The sequence below is a fragment of the Bombus vancouverensis genome, chromosome 3 (assembly GCF_051014615.1).
Source record: "Bombus vancouverensis nearcticus chromosome 3, iyBomVanc1_principal, whole genome shotgun sequence".
Taxonomy (NCBI): domain Eukaryota; kingdom Metazoa; phylum Arthropoda; class Insecta; order Hymenoptera; family Apidae; genus Bombus; species Bombus vancouverensis.
In genome coordinates, this window is record NC_134913.1 from 18,925,935 (window position 1) to 18,953,230 (window position 27,296).

Here is a 27,296-nt window from a genome sequence, read left to right on the forward strand (position 1 = left end):
TAACACCACGGAGGGATGACGAAACGTCGCTCATCGGCGAGGTTCCGCGACCGTAAACGTTTATTACTTATTAGCCGGCGACTTATTAGCGACGGGCATTGTTCGACACGCGTATCCATTTCGAGACAAATGCCAAGGTGAGTAGCGTGAACGCGCGATTATGATTGTTGCAACTCCTCTCTCGCGGCGGTAATTAATATGCGACCGTTCGGGGTGACTCGCGCTCGCGCTCGCGCTCGTGAGCGCCAACGTCGTCGCCGGGAATTAACTTCCTAATTAACGAGCGAGCTTCGGTACTCGCGCCATGGTATCGGCGCGCAGGCGTTAAAACGAACGAAGATATACGGGCGAGCGTTTTGCGCGCTGGCGAGCGTAATTAGAAAGTAAAGATCATAAATTTTTTAATTGTCACACGATGCGTACCGACCGGATTTAATCGACCGTCCGCCAAGCTCCAAGCTCGTCCCGAGATTTACAACCTCGCCCGTTCTGCGTTTCGTTGCACCACGACCGGCCAATCCGCGAATTCTATTCGATTTTGTCGATAATTTATGATTTCGGAAATCGCGCGGAAAATTCTCCTTTGCTTTGACACAAACCGAGACTGGCTTTACGAGCAACGTGTGGTATAATGTACTTGTATTTATTTATATTTAAGCTCGCAATAGGAACGAATGACGGCATAATGATCATCGTACGAGTTACATAAATAGCACGAAGGTACAAGTACATTAGATTTGAAAAATGGAAATGTTGGAGACAGACGAATTTACGCAGCGGTATATAGAAAGGCATTTACAAAAAATCGACTTCATCCCTTTCACGAAGATATCTTTTTCGACGATCGGTAAAAATTAGAATCTGCTATAATTCCAAAGTGACCAAATGACAAAAGATAAATTGTTGCACTAATAAGTTTAAGAAAAGCATCTGAATTCATTACGTTAAGATTATGCGAAGAAAATCAGCAAATCGATCGGCAAAGTCGAGATCGCAAAGTTCGAAGCCTGATTACTAGGAATAAGTTTCGCATGCGGATATCCAGGGACTGGTTTACGATCAAAGGCACTCTGCACGACATCGAATTAGAAGAAAATTCGAAGGTGATAAGCAGCGGTCATAACAGAAGATGCGTCGCGATCGAACAGTGTGATCGCGTGGAAACGAAATTTACGATCGCGCCACGGTACATTGCGCGGCGGTAATCTTCTGGAGACAAATCTCTACGTTTTCTTGCTCTATTTCCAGCGGGCTGCGTCCGCGGCAACACTCGTCCCAAGGATAGAGAACCGGTTTCCACGTTCTTAGACGGGACGAACCTCTTTCGATCTCGCGTTCGCGCATCGTCGATTATCATATTAAATGGACCGGAGTGTTTGCGGTCATTGGGTTGAGACCGTAGAACGTGACCATTTCCATTTGCTTCCATTCTCCGCAATCTTCTCCGTTTTTGCACGTTTCGTATTTACTTAAAAACTAAATGGATTACTTTTACGCTTCTCTTTACGTCGAATCACAGACACTTCGTAAAGAGACTGTTGCGATAAAAAGAGAAACGAGGAGAGAAAAATAGCTTCCAAATATGTACGCTTAATTTGGCGAAATTGAATACAGTGGGAACTTGTCGCCGATTCCCTTTAATCCATCCAAAATTGTAAATTGGACGAAGAGCGGCGCGTTTCTCGGTTAGTCGCGGCCCATTATTGCATAAAATTCATACGCAAAGCTTTTCGATTCGCGACGCGGACAATTTGCAAACACGCGGCTCGCAACGCATCGTTGGACAACGCACTTGCCGTTGTTTGCATTTGGACCGTTGCCGGCAAACATTAATTAAGTTAATCAAATATTAAAGAATAAATAACGACGGTTATTAATAGATACGCGCTCCAGCTGTGACGCGCCGTACGTTCCAAATGAAAATTTCCTTTCTCCAAAGGTCCGTGGGTTATTAAATTCTCCGCGAAATCGCATCGAGCTCTTCGATATCGTCGGGGTATTTCTTATTCCATGCTGGCCTTCGTCTTTTCTTTCGCAAATGCCAAATTTGGTCGATGAGAAATTCGAAAGGCGCTACGTAACGGCGAGCACGTAAACGATGATACCTCGTCAAGTTCCTTTTACGAATGAACGAAAATTTCCAAACACCGAATACATATATTATAGTTAGCGTAATAATACCGCAAGGATACGAATAGTGGAAGCCACGATTTCGCCATGTCATAAAATGGGTCGCTAGTGTCGTTATTACACACAGGAGGATTTCAACGATCCTGAGAAAGGGACGTGTGTCCCTTTGGATCTCGTAATGTTTTTTTTTTTCTCCCGAGGAATACGTCGATATTGCCTCGACCTCGTCTTGCCGCGTCCTCGACGATCCTTTCAATGCCTCCAACGATCAATCTCCGGCGTCGTCTGAATTAAAACGATCCCATTGTCTCTCGAAGGTTATTTTGCAATCGGGTATTTCACGCACAGCGATAGAGCTCGAAGCGATCGTTGAAAAGCGGCGGAGTCGACTCGCTGAATCGTATTTTCCACGAGATGCTTAAAAAAAAAAAAAAAAAAATCGGCGGATTAAAAAATGCCACTCGACCGATGAAATATCTGCAGCAAAGTAGGAGTAGGCTAAGAGGTCGTTCGCCAAAGCTATCTCGTTGAAATCGGTTAAGTGGCTGAGTTCCTCCGGCCCATAAAGCGAATCGCTAGAAATATGTATTCGTCATTATCATAAGCCACTGGGAATAAAAGAGGGCTCGCGATAACGAACCAACGACTTCCTACCTTTCCTGCAGACTCGTTTCTGTCGGCCAAGAATTTCCCAAGTATGATAGAGCCACCTATATAGGTATACCCTGTGGTCGACTGTTTATCAATGCGATTATATCCTTTTCGGGGATGTGACGGAATGGCCAATAAACGGCCCTGATAAACTACTATCAAGCTAATGAGGGTATCGTGCTCTTTAAGCGAAAGGCGCGATAAGATTCAACGCAGGTAAAGCGTTTGCCCGAGTAATTACAAGGTCCCGGCGAGTAAAAGATCCCGCGGATTCGTCTGACCTTCGGACGTTCAGGTAATTTTGTTCGAATACGTGAAAACCAAGTCTCGAAACGTCGTTGCCAACCAACCATTTTTTTTACCCTAACGCAGGCAACCGGCTACTAATTTCTATATTTTGCGTAACAATTTTACTTTCGAGTGAAAATATTTTAAGTATTATATTATATCAAGCGGAGTTTTACAACGATCGAATCCTCCATTCTTCGAATACCTTTCGGTCGAAATTTATCGCTAACATTTTCGTACGTCGAACGTGCAAATTTATTTACGGCCTTTTCGGATAACCACTACACGTTGGTTGTCTACGCCAGGGTTAAACGTACCAAGTTGCCTTCGTACCGATCCAATTCCAGTTTCATGTTTTCGGAATGTTTGTATCGATCTAATCATCAAATTAGCTTCGAGAGCGAGTGAAAAGACGCGGCGGCAAAGCGCGTCAATCACGGAAACGATTCCATCTGACACAAGGCGTGGCAAATGACGAACAATCACGAATAATTCCGGCGTGTTTCCAGATTTCCAAACACGCGGAGAGAGAATCGGCGTTTATCCGTGGTTACCATTCTTCGTCGCACCCATTGTCGATAATTCGATCGGTAGTGGTGTACTAACGGTGGCCGATTCGCCGATCCCATGCAGCGACGCGTACGTTAGCCGTTCTGGAGAATCCAGTCAGATTTGAATGATAATCGGACGGATACGATTGATTTATGAATACAGGAATGGTCGGTGCTTACTAGACGAGATTAATCTTCATTACACGACATTATCCCGTCTGGCTGCATCGAGCATCGAGGGGCGCGCGGAGAGACCCGCTTCGCTGTAGGTAAACTTGTCCACGATGACGGACCGCTGACCTTTATCCGCTTTCGAACGAATCGTTCTTGCCTTGTGTTTCACCTGTGATTTCGGAATTGAAACCATAAAAAAAGGGGGGAAAAAAGAAACAGAAAAGCGACAAGCCTAATAGAATCCGAACGACGGAAGTTTTAACGATGCTGGTAGAATTTCAGAATTCATCTTTTAACGGATAAATTCATCGGGCTTTTATTTCGCCAAATGTCCACGATAACGAGAGGCGTTTCCCGCTCGATAATGAAACCCCCGTGATGCACGCGCGCCCACACCTTTCGCGTCGCGCTCGATTAACGGTCGTAAAAAGTAACTGTTACTTTTGCTAAAGTGCCTGTAACGAACGAGTCTTTGTTCGGAGATGCGCTCAATTGCTTGGCTCTGTTCGTTCCTAGAGAAACAGGCTATTACCGGTGTACAATTTGGAACAAAGTAGCAATGCGATACCTGGATACGATAGTTCTACCTGTTATTAATCGATGATCCTATTTTCTCCAGCTAACCTTTCCAACTTTCGTTCGCCAGATACGATCGCATATTTGTTATTGAATCACGCGGTTTCGATAGCTCGTTAGCGTGACTGTTATACGCGGCGAAAATCCTCCGACTACGTAAACCAACGATTCCCATTCACGACGGACGCGCGCCAAGACGTAATCTACGATCGATCGATCGATTAATCGTGCCAACTAAACAACGAGCGAAACATCCTCGGAATACGCCGCGGTAATTGTCCGCCTTGGAAATTTCTTTCCCGATTCCGTGTATTACTCGAAAGATGCGCCGGCGATAGCTTATCTTCGGCGAGCTATGTCGTCCTTTGCGCGGTAGCGGACGCGTCTTCCCAGGTTTCTCTTCTACTGTACGCTATACGGGCCGACTGAAATCGTCCCAGATCCACGTTGCCCTTCGACCTCCACCTACTGGTAATATTCACGGTGAGTCACGTCGCGACGAGATTCGCCGAGGATATCTGGTTTGAGTTTCGAGACCAACGCGGATCAGAGGGGACCAACTCGAAGCGACGAGGCACACGGACCAACAGGAAACGTGCCTTCCGAAGCGATCCGCGCGATCAGCTCCTCTTTCGCTCGCTTTAGAGTTTCTCCTTCGACCATCCGAGTTTAGAAGCGACTAATGGAACAACCACGAGTGATACGGTTCTTGGATGGAAAAATCCGTCAACGACGTTTCTTCACCGCGTATCTCGATGAATACAGATCGAACGAATATACCGGATTTCGTATATAACGTAACTGGTTCATGCTCGATAATAGCGTTCATATGCTTAAATAATTCATACAACGTCCCGTGAACGTTGCAAGCAAGGAGGCAACGTTCGCTAGAGCTCGCGGCAGAATCGAAGCAAATGCCTTCAACTGGCCCGTATAACGAAGTTATTGACCGGGTTGACCTCGAGACCGCCGGTCATCCGTTTCATATTTCTTTCATGGCTGCTTTAATACGAGCCTGGCGGACAGTGTCGAACGCCAGCCAACACTCCAGGGAGCGTGCTTGAAAGGAAGAAGGGAAAAAAAAAGGAAACGGAGCCAGACCGAGCCTCTTCTTCGACCACCAGTCGATTCGTCGAGAGGAAGCGGCGCTGGTGCGAACGTTTACGCGCTTGCTTCCACCGAGAGTGTACGGAGGACAAGACGGTGATCCTGCGAAACCGAGATTCCGTGGCAAATCTCGAAGAAGGATCGAGGTCGAGTCGATCGTTCAGCCCTTCGTGGCCGGATTGCCCTTATCGGGTAATTACGAACGAATACAGTGAAAAAGGGGAGGCGAGGAAGGGAGGGGCAGGTACGATAAAGGTGATACCGCGGCGAAAGGAATAACCGCGCGGCATCTGCCCTAGGAAGGTTAAACAGCTGGGCAGAAAGAGGTGAGGCGAAGAATCAGGGATAAAGGGCGAAGGCAGAGAGAAAACGGGATGGGTGGAGAAGCGATGGAGGGGGTAAATAAAGACGGAAGGACGAAGAGAAGAGAAGAGAAGAAGAGTCTAGGCCCGACGGTTCGTAGCCCGAAGTACGGATAAAGAAAGAAATATGGCGTTGAATCGAGGGGGAGAACGAGACCGCGAGTGCTCGAAAGGGAGGGACAAAGCAGAACGCAGGAGAGGTAGAAAAGGGAGGAAGGGAGACGAGTGGAGGGCTGCATGGAAAGGGGCGATAAAGGCATGGAAAAGGAGCTGGCAACGCTGCTCGGTCGATAGAAGAGTGGAACCTGCGATATGCGGCAACGTTGCGACCCGTCTGCTTTAATACAGTGACTCTCATTGCCTCGTCCTCCGTGGAGATTTCGAATCTTCAGCTTGAAAGCAAGCACAGCTGCAACGATGACCCTAAGATCCGTCCGAATGGTCGTAAAAAGAGTATCGTGGAAATGAAAGTAGAAAAAACGATGATGTCGCTTCATGGATGAGTAGTAGACATTCTTGCGGTTGGTTGAGAACCCTTGATCGGTGTGCAGCCGTGCAGGTTGCTCGACGCCGCGTAGTTTTGACTAAAAAATTCTTGTTCCCAATTTTTGTTCCGAGTTGGAGGTTTTTTCGCGATACACGGTCGGCCGAAGAGTCACGTAGTCGTATCGACGTATCGACCGATCGATTTACTCGTTTCGTGCATTCCCCACGAACATCTGTTCGTTGTCAACCCTTGTGCAGAAGGCCAATATTGCGATAAAACATTAATTTACTGGAAACCACCGGTGTAGATCGAAGAAACGCTTTTTTCTATAGATTCCGTACAACGTAACAAATGGAAGACGTTATGGCCATAGAGTCGAAGCAAGGCCCTAATCCCCGGGACAACAGCCGATGCCGATTTTGCTCGCCGCAAAGAGAGGATGCAGCCGATGCTCGAAACAAGCGTGTGCGATCGAGATTATAATTTATCGGAGGAAAGTTATAATTGGAGCAACGACGGGAAAAGATGACAAGCGCGGCTCCACGTTGGTCCCGCTGCTTGCAGGTTCTTTGAAGAAGGCTCGTTTTACCTACTGCTCCGCTATTCCGTTTCGCACGAGCGCAGCCAACACGCGACTAAATCACACGTGACGTAAATTGGTACGACGCACGCTTTGATCGACGAACGGCCGCGAACCGCGTCATGGAGCACGTGCATAGGAGATTTTGTTTGGTAATTTAATCTTGCCCGTATCCCGCGATCGATGGAAATTAACGTGTAAATAAATCCGTGGATACGGCGCGGACACGGGCGGGGGGCGGAAGCGCGCGTCGCGTGTGGGCGGTCGGACGTAATACAAATACATCGCGAATCGCGCGTGAAATTCCCTATTGATGCTCCGAGATATTTTCATCTCGCCGACCGTTCTATTTTCATCCGATGGAAGATCGGTTATGCATGCGCGGCGAATGGATTTCATTGTTCTTACGATAGAACGTTGGCAACGCCGAAACACGCAATGGAGAACAGATTCTCTGTAACCAGGGTGTGCAAACCATTATTTAATGGTGGATTTCGAGTCGGATCGAAAATCGAGCAATTGCCTCGATTACCTTCTACCGACGATTCCACCGACGTTGTCAACAATGAACAAACGAGTCGTTGATGGTAAATAATCGTTTCCTCGGGAATACGAGATTCTTGAACAGGCAAGGGGCGAGCACGAGGCGAGCGTGCACAGGAAACACGTAATTCCAAATAAGTTCCGCAGGTGCAGAAGACTGTAACGCGTAAAAACACGAGTCGTTGCGAGGCTTCGTTCCTCTGTGTAGCGTATACGAACGATAAGCGAAGACACGAAACTGCCTCGATGAATTTCCTTTACACACTGATATAACCTAAAAAGAGGACCTGTATATCTTTAACATAATTGCCTTCTTCTCGATGGAATCGCTTTTACATCGCGCAAAACAGAAGTAGTAACGTAATCTCGCTTTTTACGGAATAGCTTCGTACTCGGTTTTTTCTATGTCATCTTATTGACGTAGCGCGAACGCCGCATTATCGCCAGGCCATTCAACTTGCTTGTCATGGTTTAAATAAAATCTCGCACGGCGTTGTTCCTCGCGTCAACGGTCTTTTATTCGCGAGAATTATCGATCGTTCGATATCCCACGAAAATCCTGAGATTTTCACCGTTCGACACGTCGCGCCAACCACGAACTTCGTCGTTCTCTAAAAGTCACCTTTCGTTTCCAAAAACCTTCGACTCGCGTATGGTCTGACGTTTCTGTTCTTCCAGTTGATTCGTCACGGTTATCGAAGAAATCTCGCAACTTTGCGACACCTGGCAAATTTTCACCGTTTCTTCTATCAATTTCTATTTCAGAAATCCTAAAGTATCTCACTGATATCGATATCGATTGGTAGAAGACGAGAGCAAACAGGAAATGCACGACAGATTGGGGAAAATTTGCGCGGTTGAACGAGAATTATTCACGGTCGTCTCGGGGGCAGCGATATTTCAGTGTCGCGAACGGGTCGTCGCACCTTCGGTCTTGTAAGTAACGGTACGCGTAATCGAAAATAACTTGGTGACGTCACGGATGCCAGTGATAAAACGTAATGACACGGACGAGCAACCTTTCGCCGCTCGACAAGGATCGATCCGTGCAAAAGGCTGCGATACACCGTTCGATCTCTCGCGAGATCGCTAGAATCGGCACTTACTCAAAGTCAACGTCGATACGCGCGCGATCGCGTGGAAAAAAGAAGAGGCACAACACCTGCGCACAATTTATAGGAATCTCCTCGCGGCAGCGTCGCTTTTAAGCGCGGCAAACAGCTCCGCGGATATCGCCGGCATCATTCTCACGCTGCCGCGATAGTTTCTGTAATATTTTATGTTTTATCCGAGAATGGAATCTGCGGAATGATCCGCGCCGAGTGACAGATGGGTCGATCCTCGAAGCTCGAGGACGCCAGAAACAACGATAACCCGGCTGTTTCGCGATAACGATGGATAACGATGCGCGTGAAAGAAGATGCAAGTACGATTGTTCCGTGATCGTCGCGAGTGAAAATATTTCGCTTCGTTTGTTCGCGTTTATCTGGTCGTGCTTTGTTTTCCATTTTCAAATTTTCAAAGGTTTACGCTTTCCACAGTTTCAATTTTCTATCTTCACCTGTAGCGTATAAAGCTCGGCGAGTGAGATTCGAGTTTATCTTGACGGCCCGCTTCGTTCGTTCAGCTGCAAACTTCGCGGAATTAGGACGACATCGAACGTCCTGTGTCCCGTGCCAAACGCCTCGAGCTTCGAACGTCCAAACGCGGTCGGATGTTCCGTGGAAATCTTCCTTCTTTTTCGGAGTATTCTCAAAAACTAGCTGGATTCGATAGTCTGGAGGATCGATGAAGCAGAAACGAGTGCACTCGAGGAAGAAGAGGGATTCCAGCGAGATACGAACGACCGTTTCGTTCGATGAATTCCGTTCCAACGATCGAATCTTTCCCAACAACGTGTAACATTTTTTAGACGATTGGAAATCGTCTTCGAAGAGGGATGCATCTACCGTTCGATTATTAACATTCTCTTTTCGCTCACTGACGGTGAGCAGCAGGGAATCGGAAAATCATTTACCTTACGTAACCTTTCAGTGAATTTCTAATTAGAAGATAATGGCGCTAATGTTTCTGAGAAAGGTTGAGCGAAAGAAACTTGCTGGATATGTATAGAATCCCGATCAAGCCACGGGTTTATTAATGCCACGCGATTACGACACTCGATAACTCTCGCGTTTTCTTTTCTACGATATTTGCACAGCTGGTTACAACTACGTCGAAGCAATAATTACGTCGATAACAAAGCAGCGTATGAAATTCGATCGCCGAATTACCAAACACCCTTTGGATTCTCCGTTTCGCGCGACTCTTACCGCGCGCGATTTCTCTGTCTGATCGTGACAAACCTGTTCCACTGTGTACAACTACTAGTTAGCAGGTCAATTCCCTTGTTTCCTCGTGTGTACCTCGAAGGATCTTCTACCTGCGGTTACGCGGAAAATTGAAACCAAAGCCGGCTGACTAAAGTAGATTGAATAATTCAAAGAAAGAAAAGAAAAGTTCTATAAGGCGAGTCGAGGTACTGCGATTCATCCCCCTTAGCAGGAAGCGTAATAAGGGTGAAACTGGCCACGATGAAGGAAAGGTCGTCTCTCATACGTCGCGATATCGGGCTAGTTTTTCTCTCTGTCCCTTTTATTCGCCGTTTATCCAGATAAAGTGTCGTTCGGTTGAAGAGGGCGATAACGAGCACGTACGTACTCGTCGGCAGCATGTACGACACGGAACGAAGGAGGGATCGATAACGGCCGCCGCTTTCGTGAACGTTGCAATTTCAGCAGCGACGATAGCGGCGCGCAACCCCTTCCGTGGCACACGAAGGTGTCCCTGAAAAATTAGAATTTCCTCCGCCACCGACCGTGCCGGCCTCGCGAACCCTGCAACCACCCTAGAAAATTACGCTCCCGTAGAATAACCGTGCCCTCATGAATCTTCCCGTAGGACTCGCCGTAATGGCCCAGCTTGCTTAGATCCCGAGATAAAAATGTATTTAATCGAGACGAATCCTCGCATAAATCACCCACTCGTGATACAGAGTTCGCTGCATTTCTATGGACACCTACGAACGACTTTTGAAAGTTCCACGGTCAGAATCACGTAAAAACTACGGTGTATTTCGTATAATTATTTTCGCAAAATTCCAAAGAGATATAACACTCGTGGCATTGATTTTCAACGTAAAAGTTGGAAAAATATCCTCCGATAAAAAATGGGAGAAGTGGTGAGTTTGACTTTTACAGGAGAATCGGTGAATGAGACGTCGTGGTTTTTCAAGAAGATTTCACGCGGCACGAATCGCGGTAACGGTGGAAGAAATATGGGGATCGGGCGGTTTTATCAGGGGAATTCATCGAGCCCGGTGCTTTTCTTCGGAGCTGACCGCGGGACGGATGTAAAAACTTAAAAAGCATCGCTGATAGGTCGTCGGAGCTTCGGGGAGCTTTTAAGCCACGACCAGTTGCCAACTCAGCTGCTGCAAATGGTTTACCGTGAACGGTCAGCGAAATCCTTCGCATTTGCTTTTTCCACCTTTTTCCTTTCGGGATTTTCGCAGAAATCCTTTCGCAAATTCCTTCACGGAAAAACGAAGGATGCGCAAGATTTTTGAAACTACGAAAATGTTACCTGCTTCTTTATTTCAACTTTTTAAATACAACTCTATTCGAACTTTTAAAACACAAAGCTCTAAGGATCTTTTTATCAAGTTAAATACACTCTTGATCAAAGTTTGACAACGTTTATCACCTTCAATCGTATTTCCCCTTTAAAACACATTACAGAAATTCAATTTTTCTACTCGAAATCGAACGTAATACAAAATATTATCGAAATATGTACGCAATGTTCGTTCCTCGATCAGATTTCTACAACTGCGATCGAGCAGATTCGAACAGAGACGTACTTTATTTCGTTAAAGATTGCTTCTAAAAAATCTTGGTTATATTCATTTCCTAGCGCGTCAAGGGGAAAAAAAGGAAGAATCGCCTACGCGCGAAGAGCAGCACGTGACCGACATCAATATTCGCGCGTAGTTTCGGAAACGCGTTAAGCAGGAATATTATTTTGCGCGTGCAAGACCGCCGAGACAAACGGCTCGATTAATATTCCGGTCAGCTCGCGGCGCAAAGGACAGTCGGGAAAGGATCACTCCACTTTTCAAGTCCGGTTGGAAAGAAACTGTTGGCCGCACGGAGTTCAGTGTCCGGAGCAGCGGGAGGTCGAGGAACGAACGCGAAGAAATCTGTCGACGCCGGCGAACGCAGCAGGCGTCGTCGACTTAGTTTTTTGGTTTAGAACGCAGCGACATCGCCGCATGGGAGCATCGAATTTTCCTGCCAGACTCCTCAAGCTTTAACGAAGCTGGCTTATTCGTATTTCGTTTCTAACGTTCTATAAATAAATGCGAAGTTGGCCAACGTGTTCACGAGATCGTGGAAAATCATCCTAAATTTCACTTGGTCGCAATATCTTTGAACTGCTTCTGGTATGACACACGACAGGCAAGGGAACTGTTGTTTCGCAAACGTTCGAAGAAACAAGCAAACGAACGAACGCGAGGCTACATAAAACGCAAATGGGTCGAAAAGACCGGCGGATCACGAGGTTACGGCACACAACGAGCGGGATATAAGCAACGGATCGAGTCCAACGCCAACTCCACTGTGTGCTAATCAGCAGCTTTTCTCTGCCATTGTGTCAACACCTGTTTGGTATCAAATTTCGAGGTGACGACGAAATGTTTCGACGTCGCTGTCAAAAACCGACAAGGGTGTGACCAGGAGGAGACTAAGGGGGTTGAACGACAATCTGGCGTCGCGTCTCGCGAGGGGTTTAACAGTGCACAAGGGAGCAAAGGTAAATTTCTATGTAATCGAATTGCGTCTGCTTCGAAGTTTACGTCTACGCGTTTCTGCTTTCTTCTATCGGAGCTAATGATCGAGGATAGGCGTTTAATTGGAGAACGGAAAAATTGAAGAGGCGAACGTGGCAAAGAATTCGCGGAGGGAAAAGGAGAAGGCAAGCTAATAACGAGAGAAGATCGAGGTTGATGGATAAAAAGTAAAAAGCATGCCGACGAAACTGCATCTCGCCTTCACCTAGCTGCCTAGCCAATCAGAAACGACCTTCGTTGGTTTTGCTCTTCCGTCGGTGGCACGAGTATCGATCCTTTTTCTTTCGACGAAACCAACAAAAAAGCGGGTGAAACGTTGAAAAGTTTCCCGATACCGAATTACAATCTCACAGTGCAGTCCGTCGCGGCGTGAAAATGATCGAGAAAATCTGGCGTGTCACTCGACGTTCCAAGCTGCACCGTTCCATAGTCTACGGTGAATCAGAGTTAGCCTTTCGTGAAACTATCGTTGCCCCGTAAAAGTTATCTTCGAAACCGAAATATCATCGAGCGAAGCACAGCGGGCGCTCGGTCGAAATCTAATCTCGTAACTCGTTTAGACGTTAGAAGCGAGTCCTAATCGCGGAAATCAAATATCAAAGGGTACAGAGCACGCTCTGATCAGAACAACGGAACACGTAGACGTTCTGACGCGATAATTTCCGCGATATTCAAGGTGTCCGGTAGACAACAGCGCAGGCACGTATCCCCGAAACTAATCAGGGCTCACCTTGTTTCCATACCAGATACCGTAGGAAGATCGCCTCGCTGCGAGCTACTACAAGCGTATGGAAAAGGATAGCTGGACGCCGCGAAGAACGGGACAGGATGTCTTCGAGGCGTAGCCGTTGCTTGAAAGTGTCGGCGACGACGCTGTCGATGGCGACGCTGATAACGATGTTGTCGGTGATGCTGATGATGATGCTGTAGCGGGACCTGGATCCTGTGGATCGTCGTGCTGGGTACCCTCCAGCAGAGAACATACGGGACCGCGTAATCAGGTTTCACCTGTACCACGGGCAGCAGGCGGTACTCGACTCCACGTGGATGAAACGACACCGATCGACCGTTATCCTCGCTCGATCCGTGCGCCAGGAGGCGTGCCTCTCCACGGAGGACAGCGTTGTAGTCGCGACAGCCAAGGTCACGGGGTAACATGTCACGAGGACATCCCTATCAACCAGGAACTACCGTCCCCTGGTGCGTCTCGTCATGCCGAATCGGGATACGTCTGTCTATTCTCCCAAGATCGAAGCTGTCCGATCGTTCTTCGACCGCGCAACACCCCGTGTGGCCGTGTGTTACCTTCTCAACGAGCCGCGGATTCTTTCACTCGCGATCCTAATTTCCTCGAGTCACTCCTTACATACGACTCCGCTAGTTCGAGTTCTCGTAGCCAAAAAACCAACTACACTTTGGTATCGTTCGACGATCCTATCATCGAAACCCAAACGATGTCTCGTCCAAGCAACTCTTCGAGAACACCCGATCAGGGAACAGCGTCGCAATCTCGCGAATGCAACCGGCGCTCGACCACAGTCGTCAAGAGGAACATAGAACGAAGCATGGTGGGCCGACGAGAATCGGTCGGAATCGTCGCGAGTCCAAGCGGTTCGAGAGGGCGTCGAGATGGCCGGCGACACTCCCTTCGCGGCACGACACGCCGACCTTACATCGACTTGTGCGCGAGCGGCGCGGAAGCGGGCGAGACCGAACGAACGAACCCAACGAACGAACGGACGTGGAACGAAAGCCGGGAGAGGAAGGAACGCAGCCCCCTAGGAGGATCCGCGCCACGCCGCGCCGCGCCACGAATTTCAAACGGCGCTGCGCGCGCGCACCTTGTCGCGCGCTTCGTGCCGCACGGTCGGCCGAGACTGTGTGTAAAAACAACCGAACTGGACACTGTCGTCTTCGCGTCGCACGTTCCTTCGTCACGCTCCAGATCACCGAATCGCGCGTCCAACCAACTGTCTCACGCTCGCGCGTAATTGCCTCGTTCTCTGCAATTTTTTATGAAGCAAACGTCCAGACTTCCGAATAGGAATTACGCGTAATTTCAATCGATTCGTCGTGATTCATATGGAAACGAGGTATCGATTCGCGAACGCATCGAGCACGATATGCTCTGACAAGCGTATAGCCTGAATTCCCGCGTACTTTTCCAACGATCGAAAAGATTCGAAAGAGCGTGTTTGACAAGTGTAATATTTTATTAAAAATCAACGAGCATATTTAGAGATACTTCGAGCAACGTTTTTCAGCGTGATAGATATATTTCAGATATATCGTGCGTTGTCCCTCCTTTTATTTCCGGTACATACGCGGCATTTTCTCCTTGGATACTTTCGTTTTTCAGCGCCGACAATTTCTTCTAAAATAAAATATGCTGTCGCATATTCCCGGACAATCTTCCGGCAAGAGGACCGTGAGAGACGGCATGGCACTTATCCCAGAACCTCGATCACAGACACGCATCTGGCAAACTTCTCAATATGATTCTTTATGTCGACTAAATTTCTTAAAAGTCGGACGAACCTTCCGAGCGATCAATATTATTTACTTGATTTAAAACACATTCGTAACATTTTGTTTATAGCACCCATTGTCTTTTTTTTACTGTTTTATTTAACGGTAGTTGACGCTTTTTGTAGGATTCCGCATGAAGTATGTAAGACGCGAATTAGCGTCACCCGTCCTCAATGCGTTAACAGAAATAACACTAATCAAGATCCAATTACTCGAGATTAACTTTCCAATTTATTGACAAGTTGAAACATTTCTAACGGAGAAAGTTACTCGCCCGTTAATCGTATAAAAAGTTGCTATCTCCGAGTTAGAGTCTGTGTAAAGCTTCTGTTTCACAGTGACCGATACGAAGCGGTTGATATTCTTACAAGATCGGTTTTCATTCTCTGACACAGTGGTATATATTTTTATACATGAACGGTATTCCCTGGTAGGGTATACTCGTATCAGGCCATCCGCTCCGTGCAAAGTTCCGGAAACCACTGACGATTCTTTGCATTCGATCGATATCCTGTACGTCGGTAGAGACCGACCACCTTTTCAATCTTCCGCCGCGATGCACGCTGGCTTTCGCGTATCCACACGCACAAACATCTTTTTTATCTTTGAAGCTTCCATTAATTAGGTTTACGACATAAGTAAAAGTCATAAGTAATAAGTAAAGGAATCATTTTCTTCCGATTTTCATTACTCTTTACTCTCTTGGCTGCCGCTACGTTAATTCTAATTTTTTCAAGAAGACAATTTTCCACGCGTTTCTCGATCGAGTGGAGAGTAGGTTTCTGGTCAATGAAATTCGTGGCAATTTTCGTTGGACGATCGTCGACACGCAATTAAGCGGTTCGATTGGCGGCAACGAGGCTGCTAATGAGCTGAAGTCGACCGAGGAATTTTTCAATCGTGCGATTCCGCGTTATCTCGATACGACGGTGCACCTGCTGGCTGTCCGGTCTGAAAATTTCATCGAAGGGTCGGAGAAAAGGGTGAACGGTCGCGTGGGTCGTTTACACCTGTCCCCCTCTTGGCCTCTTTTGCGGCCTGCTACCTGTACAGGTGCCGGCTAATACCGTCACGAATCAGTGACCATCGTGACTGGTTGGTAACGAGACGATTTACGAGCTTGTCGATGAATTGAGTCGTCGTGCCTTGACATCGTAAGACACACGACGAGTGAACGGCAGACTTTGGTAGATGAAGAGAAAAATACGAGGAAAAAATTGACGAGTGTACGCGATACGGTAAAAGGGAATTGGGTCACTATATCCAGGCTTTTGTTTGAGTTCTCGGTCTCGGAAGGAGGAGAGACAGTATAGGGGCGGTGGAAAGTCGAGCAAAGGAGAAGGGTAAGCGTCCTTAAGAGGATGTCTCGAGGCGACCTTCGTCGAAATCGATCGATCGCCTTGTTCATCAAGCATCGACAATCTCCCGGCTCGTTTATTACTGACAACAGGCTATCGCGCGATGCTTCATCGGCGCATAATCGCCCGTTACATCGGCGACTAATTGGTAACGAGAAGATCGCGTCGAATAGATAGCGCGTTCCTGATTGTCTCGACTCTAAGGTAGCTTTCCAACGCGTGAAAGAGATAGATAGATGATAGATAGATAGATGAATAGATAGATAGAGGAGAGAGACAGAGAGAGAGAGAGAGAGGACGCGAAAGGGATGCAGAGTACGCGGGCAATTTTCAATTACCTTCGCGGTAAAATCGCGGACCTGGCAACCGCTAATTATCGACAGCGTTTCTGCCGGTCGATAAATAAATTTCCACGCTTAGCCTCGTTAATGCGTCGTGTCTTCCTTCTTTATAGATAGGACGCGCGTTTCTCTCGATCGCTTAGAGATCCTGGATAAAACGCTATCGCCGCGAAGACGTATTAATTTCGAGTCAATCGATGATCTCCGTTCTGCAAGCTGTAATAACGTAGTTTTATACATCGGACAGCGTCGGCAGCGAAACGATGCCGATGCGATCGATCGATCGTTATCGGCCAAAGATGAAATCTAGAGCGTGAAAAAGAAAATGACGAAGGCTGTGACGCAAACGGTAAGGCGATTAGACACCGATCTGTAATTATTCAACCGGTGAGAGCCACTGGTTAAATATCGATGCGTTGGATAACGCGAAGCGATAGGATCAAACAGCCGGCTTCTATGCACCGGCTAGAAGCGTACGCCAGAATTCTATGGTAACGACGGTAATGCGATAATGTTTCATGCTCGTGTATAACCCGGTGAGCACGGTATATAGTGGACGAGGTAGCTCGTGCATCGGTGGCCGTATTTTCCTCGTCGATATTCAGGTGAATCGAAAGAATCGAGACGTATCATCGGACAAAACCTCGAGATTTCTTTCTTTGTCGCAAAACGGGGTTAAAAGTACGGCTGCGTGTAATTATATTACCGCGGTGAATGATAGCGTAAAGGCTGTCATCGTGTAGCAGGCGGTGTTCGGTGTCACGGGTCCTTCACCCTCGACGACGATCAACCTCGTGCGTAGAATAATGGCATCCCTCGTTCTACCCTCTCTCTGCGAAGCAATTCTTTTTTATTCGTTCATCGACAAATTACAGAGAATACAATCTCCAATACCGACATCCTTCAAATTCAGATTTAGACGGAGACGGTGAGCAAGATCGAGGGAAAGGAAAAGGAAGGGAAACGATCGTGGTACAGCTGCTACGGTCGAACGATCGTTCGTGCAAAGTCGAGGCGTGCAGCAACGCGCGAACGCGAACAACAAAGAACGGGGTGCAGAGATCTGCATGCCCAACGCCGCGCCGCGCCGATACGTGATATCCTTACGAACAGGCTTCTGTTCTTGTCCGACACTGGAAAGCATGCATCCGGACGTGGTAAAACCCGCGAACAAGCAGGCATACACGCGGCCCAACGAATACGAAAGCACGCGCGTCGTCGACAATTTCGACGAATCTCGCGTCCACCCGTACATCTTAAACTCCTCGAGTCGCCTCTCCATGGATTCGTTTTGTCGTGAGACGCGGCAGGTGTTCTAATTCTTGGCTAGTTGCACCGTCTGCCGGTAGCGAGATCCGCTATCGAGTGAAACACGCGCCCTCCCGTGTCAGGGCTGAACCCATTAGAACACACCTTCGTATACATCCTGGAAAATTCTTTACCTTGTAGGTTTACGGCGCAAATATCGCTGCCTTGTGTATTCGTCAACGCTATCGTTGCAACCGTTAAAACGATCTACGATTCGAACACAAATACGACGACGAGACACGGATACCATCGAACGATATAGTTGGAAAAGAGAAGAGAAAAAAAGAAACGAGACAGAGTAGAAAGTTTGGAATCGAGGGTGCGTTCGACGCCGGCCCTGGGCGTCGCACACACCACCGCCTCTCTGTCCCCGTTCTCCTTCGCCCAAGGGCGGCTAGGTTCGTCGAAACTACCCTCGCGCGACCATTGGTGCCCAGGCTCGCATGCGCGCCGCTCCAAACCGCTCCTATCGATCCGCCGACGCGTTTCCTCCAAAGCCTCGCCCCGCGCCACTCCTTGCCGTCTTTCTCTCACCATCACCCTTTCTCGCGCTCCTTTTTTCCTCGTCACACCTCATCCCCTTTCCGCAAGGACACTCGCACGCAAGATCCAGCAAGATACGAAGCCGGATCTCCGCGGCTGCTGTTCCTCGTTGTCCATCGTCGTTGCCGCGCCATCGCCACCGGCTCTCTTTTTATACCACCATACACCTTTTCGCTTATTGTTTTTAACTGCACGGCTGAATCGCTTTTAGAACTCGAGAAGAATGTTTCTAGGCTCGTGTAGAAGTTACTCGAGTATTCCCTGTCCGGAAATCTGATACACGAGGGAAGATTTCCGAAGAGAAACACACGAGTCTCGTCGGTTCTCTCGTTGGTGGTTGTCGATGCTCGAAGAGATATTGGTTGTCGAAGTATTTTCGATTCATCGGGGACTACGACGGTCGCCCACGCGCTTCGACGTGGTTTCTAATAATCAAGAAGTTATCCGCGAAGACGTGGTAAAATGTCAACGAGAAGTAGACGGGTAGGCAGAATCGATTGCAGGAAATATCGTTTCTCGTTACACGGAGCACGATCGGGACACCGTGTTTCGTAACGAACATTTTGCGTGGACGATTATTCGTCTCGAGCAATTCCACGACGTCTCCTCGGATCAACGTTTAACGATCGATCGATCATTTTATGGTGCTGCAGGAGAAACGCGAAACACCACTGGTGGAAGAAGAAAATTGGCCGTAATTACGGCTGCAATATCGATATCACCGGACGTCGAACAAAGGGGGTGGTTGCGAGACAAAGAAAAGAACGCGAAAGAAATCGCGTTTCTCCTTTGAATCTCGCGAGGTACTCGAGCTTTTTCAAGTCCATCCAAGGCGTTCTCCTCTCTTTCGCTTAAACTGTCCGTCATTAAAGACAAATGAAATCACAATTTCCTCGGGGAGTCTTTCACCCTTTCCGCCGCGATGGCCGAACTCTTCTGTAATTATTTCTGCTCCGCGAAGATCTAATTTCCACGGGCGGTAATATCGATTAAAGTCGAGCTCGCGCGAGTACCCGCCGAGTAAACCAACTTGCAGGAAAGAAAATCCTGGCAGCTCTGTTTCTCTCCATCCCGATGTCTTCCCGTCTTTCTAACGTGCCCCAGTGTTTTTCCTCGAATATTTCGAAAGCTCAAGATGGAAGCGCGAACGACGATCTCAATTCCATGGAAACGATACGATGGCTCGTTTCTCTCCAGCGGACCACCTCTGCTTCGTGGATACTCCCCTTCCTCTCTGCTAATTTTCGTTCGTCTTTTCGCATGCAAATTGCGGTTGAAACATCACCGACAGCCGCCGCTAATTTCGGATGCCGTTCGACGAAAGATTTATGAAAAGAGGCTGAACCGACGCATACTTGAGATATACTCGCGATACGATTCTCTCGCGCTTGTTCCTTTTCGTTTCGAGAATTCCCTTTACTCCAAACTTGCCTAACACGTATCTGCGCGAAGTAGTTGGGAGGAAAGTTGCGCGACCTACTAACCTTTCGATGCCTCGATCTCCTAAACCTATACTTCAACTTTGATACTCGACAAAATGTAAAGTCCATCGTCGAAACTCTTTACCATTATGACAAGGAGAGGAAACGAGCTTACAGAGACTATTAAACGAAAAAAAAAAAAAGAAAAGAGAAACTTTCATCGATGCAAAGAACCTTCGTTCGAAGTTTTGCCACGGGTCAGGGTTAAACAGGCGTAAATCGCGTAACGATTTCAACCAGAAAAACGTAATACCGACGAGAGAGACCCGCGGTCTCGCTTGCTGCGTTACGATACGGATATTCGGAGAAGGCTCGAGTGGAAGTCAGAGAATCAAAGGGCTCGTCCTCTGGTCGAGAGGTAAGAAATGGTTTTTTCCATCTGCAGAGAAGGGAGAAAAGCAAGAAGAGAAAGCCGAAGAATATACACGAGAGAACGAAGGAGGACAAGCCCGGGTAACGCGGTGGATTGAATATTTAAGAGGCACTCCATTCGCGCGGAAAATCGAACGCTGTTCCTCCATTAAGGGGGCAAGCTATACCAGAAGAAAAATAACGAGACCGAGAAAGGAATTCGTGCGGGGTTTCCGCTATTTTCTCCTTTTCTGTCCCGCGTATTCACCCTCTTGTATTTCGAATCGTTCGGTCGGCGATAAGGACAAACAATTTTTGCTCGCCCATTCCTGTCCGCCAAAAATAGAAACAACGAGTCGTCGTGTTTTCCCTTTTTTTTTTTTCATTCGTAAAACTCACGATGTTTGGCGAAACGGAATCAAAAAGCAAAAAGAATCGATATACCGGGCGACGCAAGTTATAAACAGACGGGAAAACGGAATATCTAACGAGAGGAATAACGATACATCGGGAACGGCAAGTTATGACGGAATTAATTCGATTTGCTGGCAGAAAATGTCGGTGTACGTTTGACGGAGGTTTCGAACTGCTACGTCGAGCCGAGCCGTCACTGTATGCGCTCGTTCTTGCTCGAGAAGTTGTTCGAAAGAGGGAAACTCCGTGGAACAGGGTTACGAAAATATTGATTCAACGTATGGCACGGGAAAGGATTTAGGGAAAATACATATTGTACCAAGAGGTTGAATCGGCATACACCTTCCTGCAGGATCATGGGATAAAACAATAAACCTGGATGCGTCGTTAACACGAGCAACTTTGTTTAAATCCTGGTTAACCTACTAACTTTTTAGCAACTTCAACGTCGCTGAATCGATGTTCGTTGACCCAGAAGTTCGTACAACGTAGGCATCGCCCTGTACAACGCGCATTTATGACGATTAATCATTCTAAAATCGTGTAACAATCTCGAAATCCGGTTGAACCGGTTAGAGGCATGACGGTGCAAACGTCGGACGAGGCCTTCCTCGGCCGAAAATAAGCCACGGGGATGAAAAGGTGGTGGGCGAGACGTTGCACAAAGCGTTGACTAGGGTGAGGAGAGTAGCTCGACGCAAAGTAGCTCAGTCTCTCTCGTAATCTGGCGGCTGCCTCGATATTCTCCCTTCTCTCTATCCGCCCTCCGCGTCCAACCATTGTTTCCACGTTCGCTCTTCCTTTTTCCTTTGCCTTTGCCCTCTTTTTCTTTTTCTCTACACTTCCTCGCCCTCCGGACAAGAACCGCGTCATTTTTCAAAGTGACGGATGGTCGGAACCGCGTACTTCGCGATGGGCGAGTCCGACTACTCGCGATAACACCCTTTGAAATTCTATCCGGAGCGCAAGAATAATTATCTTTAAAACCTTCGAAACAATCCGATCGACTCGAACTTTCATCAGTCTCCTAATTCCATCGGAAAAGTAGCAACACGACTGATATTCCCGTATTTGTCGAGCTGTGAAGTTCACGTGACTTCTGAACGTCTCGATCGTGGCAAAGAGATTCGAAGTGTACAATGATATCAAGCATGTTTATCGAAGGTGGCGCTAGCTTTTAACCATTCTCTGTCCGATATGGAAAAAAGAAAAAAGAAAACACTAGCGACACGCAGGCTTAAAGACTGCACGAGGGAAACATGGAAACCGAGAAGAGACTTTTGGTAGAACTCAGCCCACGAAATTCGAAACGATCAACCCTCAGTCATCTCGTTGGTGAGTGGTTTCTACCTAACGAGGAAGAGCGATCCCTCTTGCGCTGGTTTCTACGCGCGATGACTCGTCGCATTCTCCTATCAGCTGAATAAATAGGGGCGTCTAAAACGTTCCGAACAACGCGCTTCTTCCGCGTTGTCCTTGCTTTATCCACTCTCGTCCCGATCGATGCGCGACGAGGGTGCACACGCAAAAACCCGAGCGATTCCGCTCATTAATACAAATGGCGGATCGTGGAAGGAAGCGAAACGGAAGGACAGGGTGGATCGCCGGAAAGAGAACTGAGAATGCCACGGAGAAGAGAGGAGAGAAAGTTGACGAGGGCGAGCGACGTAGCATTCGCAACGAACGCAACCGTGGCTGCGTTCTTCAGCCATCGATCGCGCGTATCGCACGCTACTCACGTGCGACGAGCGAAACACGCACGCGTAAAAATCGACCAGCAACCCGATGCTTTTCTCTGTTTCGCTGTTCGAACGACGAGGGAGCGAACGCCGCGCAGTTCGTTAAGTATCGCGCACTTTGATCCGCGCGTTTTTTTCGTTATTACCGCTGCAAGGGTCGCTAATTCGCGACCCTACCGAACCTGGCAATATCCTTAATTGGCTGGCGAGGTCTTTTCAGCATCGCGGCATTTTTTATTTTTCCTCTTCAAAGTCCTTCGACCGTGTTTCTCGTGGATCGACGAAAAATAACAGGAAAGAAAGTAGCTGAACGCGAGGAGAAACTTGCTGGAAATATAGAAAGTATGGTGCGAAGTGCGACAGTTTATAGTTGGAAGTAGCGCGGTCGTAGTAGCTTCTGTTATGGAATATTCCTACGATAAAATCGAAACAGTTATTTCTGGTTTTTCTGTTTACCTGGAGCAAACACGTACGAATAAGACGGCGATTCCCGCAGAAGTCGAAGGATAATCTTTCCAGACATCGACCCCGCGATCTGCCGTTCCGCTCGCGAAACCGTTAGATCCTCCGTTTGGTCATGCGGTGACGTGTCACGCGCTGCGGCGGAAGATAATTCCGACAGCATCTTCGATAATGGTCTTTTCTCGTTGCACCGTGTCACAGGTGATCAACGGTGCGACCGTGCGAGATGGCCGGTCGATTCTTTAGAATCGACGAAAGTCGACCGCGGAAGACCGACTCTGCACCGATGGGAAAAGACACGCGGGCAAGCGTCGAGGAAAAACGCGACGCTGGAGAAAATTAATTCCGACAACGATTCCCGCGAGCTGCGACGGAAAAAAACTTCCTTTTGAATTTCTTAGTCCGACAGTGACTTCCAACTTTATCGTTCTCGCGGGTCCAGTTAATCGACGCTTGGCGACCGAAGCCAGTTTCTCTTTCCGTTCGATCGGACTAATTAAATGGAACGTAATAAAGCGGAGAGAGAGAGAGAGAGAGAGGGAGAGAGAGAGAAAAGAGTATCTGCTTCGAAGCGGACACTTTGACGAAGTTACTACCGGAACGGAGGAAGAAAGCTAAGAGGACGACGCTCTGAGCGAGATCTAGCGAGGAACGAGCAAGATTGAAATTAGATCGGAGCTCGGTGCGCACACGGTTTCTCTTTTAGCTCGTTTCGCCTCCGAGGCTCGTCTTAATCGACGTGTTCCGAGGGGGAAGGCGACTTTTCGCCGCGAACGCCGCGCCCGCCAGCGCCTCGAATAAGCTAATCCGGCGTAATGAGGTAAGAATAAGAAGGCGGTGGTGGCAGGGTTACCGGAAGAAGCGAGAAGACTCGGATAAAAGCACCTCCCTTATCTATCGCGAGCGAGAGAACAAGATGAGGGGAGATAGGTAGGTCGCTTCGAGGAAACTTTCCAAGAGATTTCTTATCAAAATGTAAATCCACCGACCAACCTCTCTGATTTTCTCCTATCTTCTCTTCTGCCGCTTCGGTCTCTGTTCCCTCTTCCTTCCGCGACTAGAAAAGCAAGAAAAGAAGCTTCTTCCTTGCCCCGTAGTTCGCGTTTCTTCCACTTCTGTTTTCCAAAGAGTCATCCTTGTTCTTCGACGGATTCGCATCGAGACAAGTGGAATCGTAACTTTTAATAAAACGATTCGTCGGAATTTCCAGCATAGGAATCGGCCAATATTTTTACGATCGAACGATTGGAAGCCGGTATTTGGACGATGGCTACGCGATCGAGCTTCAACGTTGGCGAAACGATTCAAAAGCGAATGGAACGGTGTAAACGCGCGGGGTTCGTTGTATGCAAAAGAGCGGACGGTTGAAAGGCTAATATAAATCGCGGCGACGAGGTATCGACGGGCATGCGAACTAATGACCATTTACAATTTTACAACGTGCCATTTACAATTTAGATGAAGATCCATTGTCTGCACAACCCTTCTTCCGCCGGTTATGAAAAAGCCAAAGCACCCTCGGCAAAAACCACCCTCCACTGGCATGGTGAGCTTCTCTTTCTCTTTTTCTCTCTGTTTCCCTCTGTTCGTCCCCTGCCGTCTATCTCCGCCGCTTTCCACCCCAACCCGTCAGCTGTGATACTTTCATTTCGTGCATTCAGCAATTTCGCGCGAGCCCGTCCAATCTAGCCGGCCTAAGGCCTAGTTTCCGGGGATGTTCGCTGCTACAATCCGTTTCAAAAGTTCTGCGTTCGTTTATTTCTGTCCGAGTACGCGGATACTATCCTCGGATAGATCCTCGGACATTTTTATAGCGCGATTATCGTATATTTCATTCTTTTTTCATTATTGAGATATGTATAATTTTGTGTACTAGACTAGATTGGCCGCGTAGTAGCGACACACGTATGCGAATATGAGCGTGTGGAAGCACGTGTGTGCACGACGTTTCGAAAAACAGACGAATGTAACTGTTCCATTGGCAGTGTGATACGGAAGATGGTGAGACAAAGAAAGTGTCGACGAAGATCCTGGAAATCGTTTATTAAACAAATCTAAGACTATTTTCATATGAATTCTGAGTGTAACCTTAGCGTTCCTTTACTTTTATTTCGACAATTTAGATCCACAATTCTCAACATTTATAGCATCGAATTTGCTAAATTATACATTCAATTTATCATACCTAGACTCGATTAATCAACACTTTCACTGCCACGCGGAGATCACATGTTTCGCTCAGTACGGCACGGGAGTATTTTAACCCTTAGAGTGCTATGGACGCATATATGCGTCTGACGAAAGCTATTGGTGTGGACTAAGGACACATATATGCGTTTTCTGTAAGTGTTCGGCATGGACTAAGGACGCATACACGCGTTTGTCAATTTTTCCGAACACCTACGCAGAAGTAATGCCATTACGTTTGTGCGAGATAAATATAAATGCATTGCTTATATATAATGCATACTATTTTATATCAAAAATCTACCGCTTCGAAAGAAAAATTTAGCGAATTTCATTTAGCGTCGATAAGAGACATTTTACGAGGATATTTCCAACGTAGAAGCATGGTAGGAGGAGGAAAGAGAAAGTCCGAGGATTTGCCATTTTATTTAATCGATAAGCATTTTCCGTCAAAATGCCCTAACCGTGCCGGCACAACGCGATTATCGAGAAGAACATGCGTCGTTCGTGTGAAAAATAAGAGAAGGAGCGACACGCGATACGAATGCAGAAAATGCGATGTCGGATTACGTATCGATAATTGTTTTCAAATTTTTCACGCGCAACTGAATTATTAACTTGTCCTATATTTACTAAATTTAGTTTTCTAGTCTATTACCCAAATTCTAGTTTATTGTAAATTTCAACTTTTATGATAAATAATTAATACTAAAAAATAACGCTCTCGAATCGTTTAATCTCGTGCAAAGGAATTACTATAACTTATTACGATTTGCGCTTTGAATAGTCGATGGACAGAGTTCAGTCTAGCGAAAAGGTACTCCGTCCACAGGGCATAGGCCGCGAGTATTCGGCACTCTAAGGGTTAAATAAATCTAAAGCTACTTTAATATGAATTCTAAGTGTAACCTTGGTGTTCCTTTACTTTTATTTCGGCAATTAAGATCCACAATTCTCAACAATCGCACGTTCGGTCGTATCCACGTATATCCCATTACGTTTCAACGATGTCGGAAAAATTGCAACAATTCTCTAACAGAGTTTCTTTCTAAAAAAATTACCTTGGCATGTATATTATATTATGAGCCCTGGAAAGGGTCGAGACATTTGAGTAAAGATTCGACGAAATACGCTCTCGAGCACTGGATCTAGTTTCGTTAATTTCGTATATTTCGTCGCAAGCAAAACGTCTAGAATATATCGTTGAAAAGTGTAGAAGATATTAGTAAACGGTATTTGCTAGTTCCATATATAACAATAAGGTATGTTCACACTTCTAACTTCAATTATATGATCATAAAGCAGCATTTGCGATTAGTTTCTAAGGTGTGTTTATAATAATATTCGTAGATTCCCCCTCAAAGATTTGGACGCAAACACAGTGCACCGTTAGATGCAAGATTTCTTCTCATTTCTTTTATCGATGTTCTAATAAAAATGTTTAATCGTTCAACGGGACACTTTTTGTTTCAAAGTATCTTCTATTTATCGGTTATATTCAAAATGCCCTAACTGTCAATTTTCATACAATTTTTACACCTGTAAAAAGTTCAAACGATCATCAATGACCACCGTGGCGTCACAGGAGAAACCGTGGTCGGTCATATGCGACCAACGTGGCAGTCAAAATGTTAATACGTAAATGAAGCAGCAAATACAACAGATACAATTACATACAATACAAGGATGGTAATTACTGCAAATTCATCGTTACATAGACCATTCAAATCTGGTAAAAATTTACTATTCTTCGTATAGAAACTCTACCGTAGGTGTACGAAATCTGGCATCCACGATGATCGACCGGTTAATTAAAAAAGAACGTGGGAGTTATTCCCGACGTGCTGTCGATACATGCTACATGCGACGTGGATAACCGACGTCCCGCAGGATATCCCTTTTCCACGATTTGCTCCGACCGACACGTTCGCCGACGAGCTTCGATCGGTATCCGCTGAAATCTAAGATTCCGGACACGCGTGGTTGGAATACCCTAGCGCCTAAAACCGAGCGGCCATCGTCGGATCGACGTGGAATACCGCGTTTTCCACTCGTCGAGCCAGTTATCAGGTCGTAAATGGAAGTGCGATCGATTCTATCATCGAGCCAAGATTCGAATTCAAATCGAGTCTCGGATATCTTTCCCGAAACCTTAAGCTTTCTCGTTGAAAATTTCGTGAACCGCATTTTCCAGCAAAACGAAAACTCTCTGAACTTTGTTGGAACGCGAACGACGAACCTGC

The 27,296-nt window shown here is 47.0% G+C and overlaps 1 protein-coding gene across 2 annotated transcripts in view; it reads right to left on the reverse strand.

Moving 5' to 3' along the window:
* LOC117154319 (protein gustavus) overlaps positions 1-27,296 on the reverse strand; it is a 156,609-nt gene that overhangs the window by 89,594 nt on the left and 39,719 nt on the right. The window contains exon 1 of one of the 2 annotated variants that reach the window (XM_033329221.2): positions 13,071-13,663. The exons of the other annotated variant lie outside the window; for it this stretch is intronic. Coding sequence (XP_033185112.1) covers positions 13,071-13,498 — 428 coding nt within the window. The 5' untranslated portion in view covers positions 13,499-13,663. Of the gene's footprint in view, positions 1-13,070; positions 13,664-27,296 lie in introns of those variants that run through there. 2 annotated transcript variants of the gene reach the window in all.